The 16952-nt window shown below is 45.6% G+C and overlaps 1 protein-coding gene across 1 annotated transcript; it reads right to left on the bottom strand.

Annotated features, from left to right (window-relative positions):
• Positions 1-1895: 1895 nt before the first annotated feature.
• Positions 1896-3008, bottom strand: LOC107307342 (olfactory receptor 14J1-like). The gene has a single exon (XM_015850841.3). The coding sequence runs from the start codon at positions 3006-3008 to the stop codon at positions 2073-2075; it is 936 nt and encodes a 311-aa protein (XP_015706327.2). The 3' UTR covers positions 1896-2072.
• Positions 3009-16952: the final 13944 nt, after the last annotated feature.

The following is a 16952-nucleotide window of genomic DNA, read 5'->3' as shown; positions in this document are numbered from 1 at the left end:
GTACTAGAACGGGGTGTTGCTCCTGAGCACCTGCAGTACATTCATGATGTAGTTGTGTGGGGCAACAGCAGAAGAAGCATTCACAAAACGAGAGCAAATTATCCAAATTCTTCTAAAAGTTGGTTTTGCTATAAAGCAAAGCAAAGTGAAATAACCTGACAGGAATTTCAGTTCCTAGCTATAAAGTGGCAAGATGGACGTAGTCACATCCCTACAGATGTGATCGACAAAATCACCGTCTTGTCTCCACACACTTACAAGAAAGAGGCACGGTCTTATCTGGGCATATTGGGCTTTTGGAGAATGCATGTTCCAAACTACAGACCCATAGTGAGCCCCCTTTTTCAGGTACTGTAGAAGAAAAATGATTATACACGAGGCCCCAAGCCGCAGCAGGCTTTTGAACAGACTTAATAGAAGATAGCCCATGCCGTGGCCCTGGGGCCAATACAAATGGGACAGGATGTAAAGAACATCCTCTACACTGCTGCTGGAGAGAAAGGTCCCACTTGGAGTTTGTGGCAAAGAGCCTCAGGAGAGACCCGAGGCAACAGCATTGGCAAAAGTATAAATATGGGGAGGCGTGGCAGATTGATTATATCACCTTGCCACGATCTCTCAGTGGTAAGTGTTATGTACTCACCATGATGGAGGCAACCACTGGGTGGCTTGAAACATATGCAGTACCCCATGCTACCACTCTAAACACCATATCGGGTCTTTAGAAATGAGTCTTGTGGTGACATGGCAACCCAGAGTAAACTGAGTCTGATCATGGGACACATTTCAAAAAATTCCTCATAAATACTTGGGCAAAGATTATGGCATTGAGTGGATTTATCATAACCCATACCATGAACCAACTTCTGGTAAAACTGAATGATACTATGGGTTGTTGAAAACTATGTTGAAAGCAGTGGGTGGTGGAACACTTAAACACAGGGAGAAGCATTTGGCAGAAGCCACTTGGTTGGTCAATACTAGAGGATCTGTCAATCGTGATGGTCCTAGTCAATCCAGCCCCCTACACAGTATAGAAGGAGATAAGGTCCCTGTTGTACATGTAAAGAACATGCTGGAAAAAGCTGTTTGGGTCCTTCCAGCCTCTGGAAAGGGCAAACCTCTCCTTGGAACTGTTTGTGCCCAGGGACCTGGGTGCACCTGGCGGGTGGTGCAGAACTATGGTGATGTTCAGTGTGTACCACAAGGGAATCTGATGTTGGGGGAGTGCAGTCAGTAATTCTATGTATATATATGTATATAGACCTGTGTGTTTAATGCATTTTAATTATTGTTCATTTGTATATAGATATGTTTTCTAAGCATGATGTAGTGATGTAGAATAAGAGGTGGAATGTCATGGTTTTCTAATTATTCCTTTTGGTATTCCACATATCATATTTAGTAAATAAGTTTTCCTTTTTATGTCATTGATGCTGCTCTGTTTGTTTCCTTGAGCCCAGCTCCCATTTCCCTACCCCTTTCCCTTTTCCCTTCCCATCTGTTGGGGACAAGGGGGTCCACAGGCCTACTGCCCCCCTGTCATGGACATAGATTGATCTAGATAACTCCATTGACAGGGCCAAAAAAAAAGACTAACCTTGACAGAGCTGTTCACATTACTGACTACTGACTGCTATCCTGTTACTCCATGCATGGAGTGCAGCTGTTGAGACAACCGGACTGTTGTGAGACACACAAGAACTTCAGGCCTGCACAAATGCAAGGGCTTGAGAGCACTGTGGCAGTGTATAGAGAGCAGCAAAGAAAACAGCACATTGTACAGCTGTCCATGGTTGTACCTCCCCCAGACACACATAGGTAGGAAGAGAGAAGAGCTAAGGAAAAGTCTATTTTTAAAGCTTTTTATTTATCTCATAAACTATTCAGGAAATCTGGTTCCATGTTTTCATGAGCTCTTAGACTGAGAAAATGGAAATATTATTGGAAAGAAGTAGTGAAATAAAGTGCAACATTTTTTGCAGGTTACTCTATCATAAGCAATCAAAAAATCTAAATACCCTAAAACAGAAAGAACCATCACAGAGAATTGTGTGGTGAAAATGTACTCACTATGGAAGCTGGAATAGTTCATATTGTAACACCTTCCTGAGAGCATGCCTGATCTCCCTGTTCCTCATGCTGTAGATAATAGGGTTCAGTGTTGGAGGAACCACTGAGTACAGAAGTGCCACTGTCAGATCCAGAAGTGGGGAAGAAGTGGAGAGGGGCTTCAGATAGGCAAAAAAGGCAGTGCTGAGAAACAGGGAGACCACGGCCAGGTGAGGGAGGCACGTGGAGAAGGCTTTATTCCTTCCCTGCTCAGAGGGCATCCTTAGCACGGCCATGAAGATTTGCACATAGGTCACAACTATGAAAACAAAGCACCCAAAGGCTAAACTTAGACTAAAAATGATAATTACAACTTCCCTGAGGTAGGAGGCTGAGCAGGAGAGCTTGAGGATCTGGGGGATTTCACAGAAAAACTGGTTTACAACATTCCCATGGCAGAGAGGCAGTGAAAACGTACTGGCAGTGTGCAGCAAGGAACTCAGAACCCCAGCACCCCAGGCAGCTGCTGCCATGGTGGCACAAGCTGTGCTGTCCATCAGAGTCCCGTAGTACAGGGGCTTGCAGATGGCAACGTAGCGGTCATAGGACATGATGGTGAGAAGGAAATACTCTGCTGAGATGAAGAAGACAAAGAAAAAGAGCTGTGCAACACATCCTGCATAGGAGATGGCCCTGGTGTCCCAGAGGGCGTTGGCCATGGCTTTGGGGAGAGTGGTGGAGATGCATCCCAGGTCAAGGAGTGCCAGGTTGAGGAGGAAGAAGTACATGGGGGTGTGCAGGCTGCGGTCGCATGCTACGGCTGTGCTGATGAGGCCGTTGCCCAGGAGGGCAGCCAGGTAGATGCCCAGGAAGAGCCAGAAGTGCAGGAGCTGCAGCTGCCGCGTGTCTGCCAACGGCAGCAGGAGGAACTCACTGATGGAGCTGCTGTTGGACATCTGCTGTTGTTCTTGGCTTTGGAGTCCAGTATCAGAAGATAATGACAAGTAAAGACCATTCTCAGAGCCATTCCTACTACGATACTATGAAATGTTTTAATTCTCCTATAACAATGTTCATTTAGTTCCACAACTTGCATTTAATTTCATGAAGTTCAACGTTCCATAAGCAGAAGAAGCATATGGAGCTTTAACCTTCCTTTCCTATTCTAATCTAACCCCATCTCCCTGGATATTTTCATCAGTTTCATGTCTCATAACTTTACCTCCACTGCTCTTAAAGAACCCAGACCTAACCTCTGTGTCTTTCAGTATCTGTAAGAGAAACCTGCCTGTTTGCAGGATAAGTGCATTATTCAGGTAAACAGAAAATGATGCGATTTCAACTAATACCATCCCTTGAGAGAGGAGAACCTGAAAGCACATCATGTGTGACTGCTCACTAAACAAGCAGTAAACTGAAAAAACATTCAGCAATCTCAGAGCTGTGTTTAAATTTGACTGCCCCTTTTAGATTTCTGCCTCCAATACTTTTTGCCTTCCCTCTGAACAGGAAATGGAAATTCCCTGCCTTTGCTCTCCTCCTGAAAAGGGCCCTCAGAAACAATCAGTTGTGCAGTGGAGTTGTGATCCCCCTGCCCCAGGCAGCAGCTGTGGCAGCACATGCCCTGCTGGGGGGCTCCTTCCCCCCACACCACATGTCTTCCCGCAGCACCCTGGGCAGCTCCCCGGGCAGGCTGAGTGCTGAGACTGGCAGGCGGCAGAGTCCCGTACCCGGGACACAGACCCTGGGTCACAGCAGGGACCCTGCTCTGCAGGACAGCCCTGGGCACCCGCCTGCAGCCCCGGCTGCACAGCCTGCAGCCATGCTGGGACACGCAGCCCTCAGGGCTGTGCTCTGACGCTGCAGCACAGAAGCCCTCAGTTAAAGTAGAAGGCTTTTTCCACAATAAAGTAACATGCAGTGCCTGCGTCCATGTCTTCTATGAGATGCCCCACATTAACATAACCCTCTATTAAAAGCAGTTACATTACCTACTGCAAGAGACTTACCGTGTTGTGGTCTGTGATCAGTGCTCCTTCAGTGATCTCACAGACTTCACACATCCTGTAAGCTCTCTCCAATTTCTCTCCTCTCTTCTGTCAGCTGCAGGCTGTGCTTTGCCGAAGAGCTGCTCCTGGGCACAGCTGACTGTCTACAGCACTGCCCACTTTTATGACCTCCCTGTGTCCCAGGAGCCCAGCCCAGCTCAGCAGCAGATGATGTCATTTTTATTCTTCCCACTTGTGGCCCCTTACATGTCCCTGTATCTTCATGGCCAACAGCTCCTGAAAGACAACAGCATCATGACTGTGCTTTGAAATCTGATGAATTAACCATCCAGTGGTCAGTGACTTATTCCAGACATATGGGGGGTCTTACCAGAGAGTGTTCAATGAAAAAAAAAGGGCACACAGACAAGGAAAGGGGGGGTTGGATCAGGGCTGTGATCCAGCTGAGGCACTGTAGGCAACTCATTCCAAATACAAACCCTGGGGCTGAAATGGGATTCAGCTCCTCTTGGACTCACAGGAGATGGGATTCCTCTTTTTCAGCTCAGATGTGCCCAAGGAGTTTCCTGCATGTGAGCTCCTGCTCTGAGTCCTCGGTCCTTCAGCAGGGAGTCACTTGCTCTCACGCAGACACTGCATAATGCCCAAAATGTCTGGGGTCCTCCTGGATGTGTGATAGTGCTTGTAAACTGTGTGGGAAATAGCTGAGATAGACACCTCCATCCTGAGCATAAGCTGCTGGGCAGAGAGGGTGCAGAGGTATTCTTGACCATCCTAAATGATAACAGAACCCAGCATTTATGGCACCTCAAAGTGTGTTTACCACCCATCTCCATGGAGCATGCAGAGTTACTCACCTGACTAAATGGATGAGCTCACAAAAAAAAGAGCCAGATCTTTCTCTTTTCTCCATCTGCTGCATCTTCTGAAGCTCAAGGCAAACAAAGCTATCAAACATCTTTATTCTTCAACAGAAAAAAGCTTGGTTTTCTGTGGGCTCTCAAGTGAATGGCATCAGAAGCAGCCTAGTGTCATGTCAGTTCTTTTCCACCACACTCACATGCAGCTGCAAATGCAGAACGGGGCCTTCAGGAAATCCATGCACAAGGAGTGTCCTTGCTGCTACGTCAACTCCAAGACCCACGATTGGTCTAATGCCTCTGTGCCACCTTCTGCACCCTAACACCATAGATGACCTATCCAGTCTGGCTCTGTCAATGATGCTTTCCAATTAGGATGTTTACTTCTGTGGTTTTGCACTAATGCAAACTCCAACATGAAATAAGCCAGTAATCTTGGTACAGCTGCAGGCCTGAGCTCCTGTTTGGAACACAGGGACACAGTTGAATGGCTTCCACAATGGCACTGTAGCGCAAGGGGGATACCAGAGTCTTTAGGATGGATGGGCAAGGAGACAAGGAAGGGCGACTGTCATCTGTGAGAGTGCACTGAGGTCTGCCTGGGGATGGAAGAGCAGCCAGGTCAGAGCTACTGGAAATGACAAACAGAGGAGACTGAAAGTGTCTGTTCCCAGCTTCCTGATTAGGGAGAGCAAGTGGAAGATGCCCTCTGCAGACAGATGGGAGTCTCATGTTGTCAGGCCCTTGTCCCTTTTGGGAGCCTTTTTCACTCCAGTATCTGCTGCAGGGACAGCACAGCAGGGCATATGCCATCCAGCAGATCCATGGATAGCACCGATGGCAGCTTCTTGACCAAGCCATGGAGGAACCAAAGAGGAGAGGTTCTCTGCTGGATCTCATAATCTCAGGCATGGAAGGTCTGATGGGAATTGTGAAAGTCAAAGTGGCATCAGGCCATGTGCATGACACAAATGGATCGCTATTTATTTATTTATTTATTTATTTATTTATTTATTTATTTATTTTGAGGTCGTAAGCTTAAAAGATATTCATTAGTGTCAATCAAATTGAGATAAAAAATTGAAGACAAAGAGCAAAATCAATGAAAATGTGTTAACCCTTCTCAACATGAGAAATTCTCATGAATCTTGTTCCATTTTAAGTTGTATATATGAATCTTTGAGGTGATTTGATGTCTTTTTTTTTTTTTTTTTTTTCTTCGTTAATTCTTTTTCTGAAAGAACAGTGTTTTCCAGAACTGTGTTTGCTGGACACAAACGCCTTCAGGTTCACCGACACAGACAGAGGTGCCAGTGCCTATGCCCTGAGACTAAATCCTGGCGTTGTCGCTGCTCTTCCCTGCTGCCTATTTGATGTCCCTCATCCTCCAGGTGTCTCCAGCTCTCCTAAATAAATGGCCGTGGTTAAGGACATGTTTTCAGCAGGCCATTTAGACACACGCTCCTGCCACAGCCTGCCAGATTTCCCCATCCCATGCTCTTTATCAGTCAGATACTTCCCAATTATCTGTCTGATTTCTGACTTTTAGGAGGATGACTAAAATTTGCTTCATCTCGCTAAAGACTGATGAACTGTGTTGTCAACTCATTCACCATGATTCTATCTATCCCTTTTTATTTTTTATTTTTCTCTTTCTTTTTCTTTTTGTATGTTGATTTTTTCCTCTTTCCTTTTCATTTTCCTTTTCGTTTTCGTTTTTGTTTTCCTTTTCCTTTTCCTTTTCCTTTTCCTTTGCCTTTGCCTTTGCCTTTGCCTTTGCCTTATGCTTTGCCTTTGCCTTCTCCTTCTCTTTCTCTTTCATTTTTTTTCTTTTTCTCTTTCTCTCTTTTTTCATGCTTTAATTTTTTAAAAATTTTTTTTTTAATTTTTATGTATTTTGTGGTCGTAAGCTTAAAAGATGTTCATAAATGTCAGTAAAACTGAAACAAGTATTGATGACAAAGATAGAAATCAATGAAAATGTGTTAATCCCTCTCAAATGTAATATTTTCACAAGTCCTGTTGTATTTTGAGTAGTGTATATGAGACTTTGATGGAATTTTCTGTTGTTTTTTTTTTGTTTGTTTTTTGTTTTTATTTTTGTTTTGTTTTGTTATCCCATTTTAATTACAATGCTTTCAAGAACTGTGTTTGCAGGACACAGATGCCTTCATGTTCAGGGTTCGCAAACAGCGTTGCCTGTTCCAATGCCCTCTGACTAAAGCTTGGAATCTACCACTGCTATACCCCAGGGAGATTACTGGAATTTTCTCAGTACCTCTAGTCTTATGAACTCTGTTGTCAACTCCTTCACTGTGATTTGATCTATCCCATCCTATCTCTGTCTAACTCATTTATTGTACAAATATTCCCTGTGATAGACAAGCCTCAATAGATGCAGCTTGGGCATGGCATGCAGTTGATCAGTGTGTTTCACTATTCATTCAATTGCATCACCTTTCCTTCGCATTGTTGGCCAGAAATAAAGAGAAATCTTTCCTTTTCCATGTGCAGCTGTTTCTCTGTGGAAAGCCAGTGGCAGCTGGTGCAAAGGTGGTTTAATACTGAGCAGGTGAATGCAGAGGAGAAGAGTGATGTGAGGAAAAGGGATGCAAGTCCCATGGGACCAATGTGAGAATAAATGGGGTGGCGAGGTTGAGGAGGAACTTTGTCCACACAGAAACAGAATAGAACTCATTGGGAACATCCTGGATTGATATCAGTTGCAAAGTGCTTCTTTAACTTCTTGTATAAACCCAACTATAAATAAATAGACAATAAATGTCTGCCGGATTCTTCCTTTTTAAGCTCTCCAGATATCTCTCCATTTTGCTGAACAAGTTCTGAAAACCTGAAGAAGAGAACAGGAAGGCACAAGGCACAAGAGACTCTTTAGTTTATAATGGGCCCCAGGGCACATTTGATGCTGAGTCCTTCAATCTCCAGTGCAGAGAGAAGTTTGCACAGAGTGCTCAACAAGTCAAAGTCATAAGTAACAGTGAAGTTTCTTGGAGTATTCATGGGCCCACTGAGGAACAATAACAAGCAAGATTCCCAAGGGACTAGTTAGAGCAGATAATTGAAAGCCAATACTACTGTTAAGCAAAGGCACTGGCATGGTGGCTCTGATGCTAAGCAACCCCTCCTTTGCCTTACAAAATAGACATGCCAAGCTCTGATCCCCAGACCCTTGGCATGGAGATCTGGTCTCTCATGTTACCTCAGGACCCTTACTGAGGCAGTGGGATGGAGGTCTGTATGATGTTAAATGAGAGACAATGGGACAGAAGATCCCAGGCTCTGTATGGGGTGCAAGGATGCTGTGAAGTTCATGTCCCATGTGGGCCCTGTGTGTCATCACAAGATGTGGGGTTTGAGAAGGGCCCAGTCTGAGCAAGCAGTCAATCCCAATGAAACTCTGAACTTCAGATCTCTCAGTTCCAGTGCCCTCCTGTGCACACTGTCCCATAGTTTGATGTCCTTTATGTTCTGTGGTGCCCAGAAGAGCACCCAGTGCTCCAGGTGAGGTTGCAGCAGTGCAAAGCTGAGAGGGACAATCCTTTCCCTCACCCAGATGGCAATAACTTGCTTGATGCACTCCAGGGGACTGTTGGCCTTCCTGGCTATCTGATACAGCAGAAGAGGTTTTCACAAAAGGAGAGCAGATAATCCAAATTCTTCTACAAGCCGGCTTTGCTACTAAGCGAAGCAAAGTAAAAGGACCTGCCCAGGAAATTCAGTTCTTAGGTATAAAGTGTCAGGATGGACATCGTCACATCCAAACAGATGTGATCGACAAAATCACTGCCATGTCTCCACCAACTAGCAAGAAAGAGACACAATCTTTCCTGGGTGCAGTGGGCTTTTGGAGGATGCACATTCCAAACTACAGCCTCATTGTAAGCCCCCTTTATCAGGTGACGCGGAAGAAGAATGATTTTGCATGGGGCCCTGAGCAGCAGCAGGCTTTTGAGCAGATTAAACAAGAGATAGCACGTGCTGTAGCCCTGGGGCCAGTACGGACTGGACAGGATGTAAAGAACATCCTCTATACTGCTGCTGGAGAGAAAGGCCTCACTTGGAGTTTGTGGCAAAGAGCCTCAGGAGAGACCCGAGGCCGACCCCTGGGATTCTGGAGTCGATTATAGAAGGGGTCTGAAGAGTGCTACACTCCAACTGAGAAGGAGATCTTAGCCGTGTATGAGGGGGTTCGAGCTGCTTCCGAAGTAGTTGGGACTGAAACACAGCTCCTTCTGGCACCTCGACTGCCAGTGCTGAACTGGATGTTCAAAGGACAGGTTCCCACCACCCATCATGCTACCAATGTCACCTGGAGCAAGTGGATTACGCTGATTACACAGCGAGCGCGAATGAGAAATCTCAATCGTCCAGGAATCCTAGAGGTAATCATGGACTGGCCTGAAGATAAAAGGTTTGGAACATCACCAGCAGAAGAGGTATCACGTGCTAAAGAGGCCCCACCATACAACGAATTACCAGAAAATGAAAAGAAATATGACCTATTCACTGACGGATCATGTCGCATTGTAGGGAAGCATTGCAAATGGAAAGCTGCTGTGTGGAGCCCCACACGACAGGTTGCAGAGGACACTGAAGGTAAGGGAGAATCAAGTCAGTTTGCAGAGGTCAAAGCTGTCCAGCTGGCCTTAGATGTTGCTGAATGGGAGAGGTGGCCAATGCTGTATCTTTATACTGACTCATGGATGGTGGCAAATGCCTTATGGGGGTGGTTACAGCGGTGGGAACAAAATAACTGGCAACGGATGGGTAAATCTGTTTGGGCCGCTGAATTATGGAAGGACATTGCTACCTGAACAAAGAGTATGGTTGTAAAGGTGCGTCATGTGGATGCACATGTACCCAAAAGTCGGGCTACTGAAGAAAAACAAAACAACCATCAGGTAGATAATGCTGCCAGAATTGAGGTGGCTTAAATCGACTTGGACTGGCAGAATAAGGGCAAATTATTTCTGGCTTGATGGGCTCATGAGAGCTCAGGTCATCAAGGAAGAGACGCGACATATAAGTGGGCCAGAGACCGAGGGGTGGACTTAAGCATGGACGCTATTGCGCAGATTATTCATGACTGTGAAACATGTGCCGTAATTAAACAAGCCAAAAGGATGAAACCTTTCTGGGTGGAAGGGCGATGGCAAAAGTATAAATATGGGGAGGCGTGGCAGGTTGATTATATCACCTTGCCACGATCTCGCGGTGGTAAGTGTTATGTACTCACCATGGTAGGGGCAACCACTGGGTGGCTTGAAACATACGCAGTACCCCATGCTACTGCTCGAAACACCATATTAGGTCTTGAGAAACAAGTCCTATGGCAACATGGCACCCCAGAAAGAATTGAATCTGATAATGGGACACATTTCAAAAATTCTCTTATAAATACTTGGGCCAAAGATCATGGCATTGAGTGGATTTAGCATATTCCCTACCATGCACCAGCTTCTGGTAAAATTGAACGATATAATGGGTTGTTGAAAACTATGTTGAAAGCAAGGGGTGGTGGAACATTTAAGCACTGGGAGAAGAATCTGGCAGAAGCCACTTGGTTGGTCAATACTAGAGGATCTGTCAATCGTGATGGTCCTAGTCAATCTATCCCCCTACACACTATAGAAGGAGATAAGGTCCCTGTTGTACATGTAAAGAACATGTTGGGAAAAGCTGTTTGGGTCCTTCCAGCTTCTGGAAAGGGCAAACCTATCCGTGGAACTGTCTTTGCCCAGGGACCTGGGTGCACTTGGTAGGTAATGCAGAAGGATGGGGATGTTCAATGTGTACCACAAGGGAATTTGATGCTGGGGGAGTGCAGTCAATAATTTTATGTATCTATATATATATGTTTGCATGTGTAGTGTATTTTAGTTATTATAATTGTACATTTAGTTATGTTACATGCAATTCTACTATTTAGCTATCATAATTTTACATAAATGTATATATATGTATATATATTAACCATGATGTAATAATGTAGAATAAGGGGTGGAATGTCATGGTTTTGTAATTTTGTAATTTTGCTATCGGTATTCCACATCATAACATCATGTAAAGTATGGATACTTCTAGTGAATGTGCAGACCACAGAAGAAGACTACATATCCCAGAGAACAACAGGGGTAATGATAAGTCACGGGACCAGGACGCTATATAATCTCGTTCCCAGGCTGGAGTGCCCTCCTTCTTCTCTTGAACTTCTCGGAGAGTGGGAAGCGTTCCAGCCGTGTCGCCTAGAGTTCACAGTAGGCCTCTCGGTTTTCGGGGACTCTCTCCCTCTCTGTTTGTTTGATTTGTTAGCCTCAATTATATTATATTGTGTTATCTTGTATTTCGATATCATATTTAGTAAAATAAGGTTTTTTCCTCCTTAGATTGCCACTGTTTTTATCCCATTGCCCTTTTCCCCCTCCTTTCCGGGTCCCAGGTGGGGGGGGGCCCCTACAGGGTGGCTTGCCCTGTCACGGGCATAGGTAAATCTAAGTAACCCCTGACAATCGTAGTTTCAGAAAAAGAAAAATAAAGAAGAGAAGAGAAGAGAAGAGAAGAGAAGAGAAGAGAAGAGAAGAGAAGAGAAGAGAAGAGAAGAGAAGAGAAGAGAAGAGAAGAGAAGAGAAGAGAAGAGAAGAGAAGAGAAGAGAAGAGAGAAAAGAAAAGAAAAGAAAAGAAAAGAAAAGAAAAGAAAAGAAAAGAAAAGAAAAGAAAAGAAAAGAAAAGAAAAGAAAAGAAAAGAAAAGAAAAGAGAAGAAAAGAAGAGAAAAGAAAAGAAAAGAAAAGAAAAGAAAAGAAAAGAAAAGAAAAGAAAAGAAAAGAAAAGAAAAGAAAAGAAAAGAAAAGAAAAGAAAAGAAAAGAAAAGAAAAGAAAAGAAAAGAAAAGAAAAGAAAAGAAAAGAAAAGAAAAGAAAAGAAAAGAAAAGAAAAGAAATGGAAAGAAAAGAATGCACATGGCCTGATGCCACTTTGACTTTCACAATTCCCACCAGACCTTCCATGCCTGAGATTATGAGATCCAGCAGAGAACCTCTCCTCTTTGGTTCCTCCATGGCTTGGTCAAGAAGCTGCCATCGGTGCTATCCATGGATCTGCTGGATGGCATATGCCCTGCTGTGCTGTCCCTGCAGCAGATACTGGAGTGAAAAAGGCTCCCAAAAGGGACAAGGGCCTGACAACATGAGACTCCCATCTGTCTGCAGAGGGCATCTTCCACTTGCTCTCCCTAATCAGGAAGCTGGGAACAGACACTTTCAGTCTCCTCTGTTTGTCATTTCCAGTAGCTCTGACCTGGCTGCTCTTCCATCCCCAGGCAGACCTCAGTGCACTCTCACAGATGACAGTCGCCCTTCCTTGTCTCCTTGCCCATCCATCCTAAAGACTCTGGTATCCCCCTTGCGCTACAGTGCCATTGTGGAAGCCATTCAACTGTGTCCCTGTGTTCCAAACAGGAGCTCAGGCCTGCAGCTGTACCAAGATTACTGGCTTATTTCATGTTGGAGTTTGCATTAGTGCAAAACCACAGAAGTAAACATCCTGGCTGTTGGCCATGAGGACTCAGGGACATGTCAGGGGAGATGAATGAGAAGGATAAAAATGACATCAACTGCTGCTGAGCTGGGCTGAGCTCCTGGGACACTGTGAGCTTATAAAAAGTGGGCAGTGCTGCAGAGAGACAGCTGTGCCCAGGAGCAGCTCTTGTGCACAGCACAGCCTGCAGGTGACAGAAGGAGAGGAGAGAAAGGGGAAAGGGGAGAGAGACTGCAGGATATGTACGGTGTGAGCGGGCTGTGAGCTCACTCACAGACAATGACAAGGTAAGTCTCACTGCAGACCATGCAGCTGCTTTTCATAGAGGGTTAACTTAAACTAGAACATCACGTAGCAGATCTGGCTGAAGGCACTGCATGTTTCTTTACTGTATTAAAATCCTTCTGCTCCAGCTGAGGGCTTCCGTGATGCAGCGTCAGAGCACAGCTCTGAAGGCAGCCTGCCCGGGGAGCTGCCCAGGGTGCTGCGGGGAGACGTGTGGGGGGAAGGAGCCCCCCAGCAGAGCTTGTGCTGCCACAGCTGCTGCCTGGGGCAAAGGGATCACAGCTCCACTGCACAACTGTATGTTTCCTAGGGGCCTTTGCAACAGGAGAGCCAAGGCAGGGGTTTTCCATTTCCTGTTCTTAGGGAAGGAAAGAGGATTGGTGGTAGATATCTAAATGGGTTGTCAACTTTGAACACAGCTCTGATACTCCCAAATATTTCTTCAGTCCATCCAGAGTGACACAGGTTGTTCTTTCAGCCTCTCCTTCCTAAAAGGATGCAGTCTGTTTCAGTTACAGTTGCTTTCTGCAGACATTAATAGTTCACTTGTCCTGTTAACAGGCTGATATCTCTGAGACAATTAAAAGTGCACAGAGGCTGAGGTTGGGGTCTTAAGAGCAGCTGCGGTAAAGAGGAAAATATCCAGGAGGCTGGAATACAATTATGAAATGAGAAGAAAGAAAGAGCTCCCTAATCTTCTACTCCTTAAGAGATGCTGAAGGTCATGAAAATAAATAAAAGTTGTGGAGCTGAATAATCATTTTCCCAAGGGAAAGGAAAAATTTATAGTACAGCAGGAGGAGTGTCTCAGAGAATGGTCTGGAATTGTCATTATCTTCTGCACTCTGAGCAGGACTCCAAGCTCAGGATCTGCAGATGCCCAACAGCATCTCCATCAGCAAGTTCCTCCTGCTGCCGCTGGCAGACACGCGGCAGCTGCAGCTCCTGCACTTCTGGCTCTTCCTGGGCATCTACCTGGCTGCCCTCCTGGGCAACGGCCTCATCAGCACAGCCGTAGCCTGCGACCACCGCCTGCACACCCCCATGTACTTCTTCCTCCTCAACCTGGCCCTCCTCGACCTGGGCTGCATCTCCACCACTCTCCCCAAAGCCATGGCCTACGCCCTCTGGGACACCAGGGCCATCTCCTATGCAGGATGTGCTGCACAGATCTTTTGCTTTGTCTTCTTTGCCTCAGCAGAGTATTCCCTTCTCACCATCATGTCCTATGACCGCTACGTTGCCATCTGCAAGCCCCTGCACTACAGGACCTTGATGGACAACAGAGCTTGTGCCACCATGGCAGCAGCTGCCTGGGGCACTGGGGTTCTCCTCTCTCTTCTGCACACTGCCAGTACGTTTTCACTGCCTCTCTGTCAAGGGAATGTTGTCAACCAGTTTTTCTGTGAAATTCCCCAGATCCTCAAGCTCTCCTGCTCAGCCTCTTACCTCAGGGAAGTTGTGTTTCTCATTTTTAGTGCCAGTTTATTCTTTGGCTGTTTTGTTTTCATCGTTGTGTCGTATGTGCAGATCTTCCTTGCTGTGCTGAGGATGCCCTCTGAGCAGGGATGGCACAAAGCCTTCTCCATGTTCCTCCCTCACCTGGCCGTGGTCTCCCTGTTTCTCAGCACTGCTTCTTTTGCCTACCAGAAGCCCCCGTCCATTTCCTCCCCACTCCTGGACCTGACAGTGGCACTTCTGTACTCAGTGGTTCCTGCAACACTGAACCCTTTTATCTACAGCATGAGGAACAGGGAGATCAAGCACGCTCTCAGGAAGATGTTGCAATACACACTATTCCATCTTCAATAAAGTGCACGTCCTCCTCACATGATTTCCAGTGATGCTTCTTCATGTTTTATGCATCTTTGATTGTCTGATTGTGTGTGATATAGCAACCCACAAAAAAAAAAAAAAAAAAAAAAAAAAAAAGTTACTGAAGTTTTAAATAAAAATTTATTTCACTTTACTAATTTCCATTTTCTCACTCCAATAGCTCATGTAAACCCAGAAGCACATTCCCTGAATAGGTTAAGGGATTCCTAAAATGCTTTCAAAGGAGACTTTTCCTTAGCTTTTCTCTCTTCCTACTTTGTCATGGCCAGGGGGAGGTACAGCCACGGACAGCAGCACAACGTGCTCTTTTCATTCCTTCTCTCTTTCCAGTGCTGCAGTGCTCTCATGTCCTCTCATTTGTGCAGGCATGAAGGTCCTGTGTGTCTCACAACAGTCCTGTGGTCTCTACAGCAGCAATCCAGGGCTGCATTCAGTAGGCAGCAATAGGAATGGCTGTGTCAGAGCAGGTCTCCTTGCTGGCACTGCCATAACATGAGGGTCCCTTCAGAGCAGCACCAGAGAACTGGAGGCCTCTTCCAAAACTGGTGTAAGGAATATACCTCAGGAGCTGCTCCCTTAGAAGTCCTCGAGATCTTTTGGTGCTCTTCAGTGTGTGACCAGATCAGATGGAATAGTCCCATGGAGATCAGTAAGCAACTCAGGACAGTGCTGTGGTTTAAGGTTTATGGGTTGAGATAAAGATAAAAAGAAAAGGATAATAATTATGACAAATGAATTTATAAATATATATTTAGTATATTTTCACACATATAAAACATATGCAGTTGCAATCATATTTGAATTAAGCCCTATGTTTATATGTTTGCAAGTCCAGGACTAGTTGCAGGGGTTTTAACAGCCACAGGGTTCACTGTAGGAGCTGAAGTGACTGTCAGGCTGTTGCAGGAGCTGAAGGACCTCAGAGTTCATTGCCAGAGCTGGAACTACTACAGGACATGTGATTATGTTGGAGCAGCCACTGGGCTCATTGGAGGGGTTGGAGCGACCACAAGGCTGTACCTCCTGGCACAGTGCACCTCCCTTGGGTGGAATTTGTTTCATTTTCTTATTGCAATACTTGGAACCCCTACAGGACCTGTAGCAGGAGTGACTGCAGAGCTCATTATGAGGGGTGGAGTGACAGCGGGATCTGTCCCAGAGCTTGGAGCAACCACAAGGCATGCAGCAAAACCTTGGAGCTGCTGCAGGGTCTGTACCAAGAGTTGCAGAGGCTGCAGCACTGTCAGCAGATCCAGCTCCCTAGATCTGGCACACTGCAGCCATTTGTGCCTGTTTGGGATTACCAGGGCCACTGCAGACCTGCCCCCAATATTCTACCAGTTTCACAGGATCCTGCAGTTGCTCAGAGATGAAGTTCCAAACACCTGGGGGTGCCCACCACTCCAGGAAGCTGCCCAGACCATCCCACACCCCCTGCCATGCAGAGCTGTCTCACCTTGGGGCAGATCTCTCACTGATATTCCTGAATATCTGTTTAACCTCAGTCATAGAATCATAGAAACACCAAGGTTGGAAAAGACCTAAAAGATCATCCAGTCCAACCGTTCACCTATTACCAATAGCTCCCACTAAACCATGTCCCTCAACACAACATCCAGTCACTCCTTGAACACCCCTGGGCTCCCAGAGGAGACTATGTAAAATGTGTAATTCCTAATCATACCAACAATAGTACTTCTAAAACCCAAAGATGACCGCAGAGCTCAATATGCACAAAATTTTGCTTTGTCAGCTCCCAATTTTATCGTGATACAAACTAAGGTCAAACAGCATAGCAAAATAAATACCCTAATCCAGCCTTCAGAGTTGACAAATAATGCAGCAAGGAAAAGAAGCGGCAAGCAAGGAGCTGTGCAATGCAGCTTCATGAGAAGACTCAACAAGCTATCCACGTCCTTCTGTAGTGCCCTTCTCCCCTCAGGCAGATGAACACTCCCTACCAACTTGGTGTTGTCTGCAAACTTACTGAGAGTGCACTCAATGCCCTCATCAAGATCACCAATGAAGAAATATAGAAGCTATACAATATAGATTCCAAAACCCAAAGATGACCACTGAGCTGAATGTGCACAAAACTTAATTTTGTCAGCTGCCTGTTTTATCATGATATAAACCAAGGTCAAACAGCATAGCAAAATAAATACTCTAATCCAGCCCCTAGAGATGACAAACAATTCAGCAGGGAAAACAAGCAACAAGCAAGGAGCTGTGCAGTGCAGCATCATGAGAAGGCTCAATGAGCTCCACAAATAGAGAAACAATCAGCATCATGGCCAGCAATTCTCCAGCTCCCACAGAGCCCTGTGTTATCTCACTCTGGACAGATGTGCTGTTA

Source organism: Coturnix japonica, chromosome 16 (assembly GCF_054131305.1).
Source record: "Coturnix japonica strain WE chromosome 16, WE-NBRP24, whole genome shotgun sequence".
NCBI lineage: Eukaryota > Metazoa > Chordata > Aves > Galliformes > Phasianidae > Coturnix > Coturnix japonica.
This window is presented reverse-complemented; position numbering and strand designations above follow the sequence as displayed.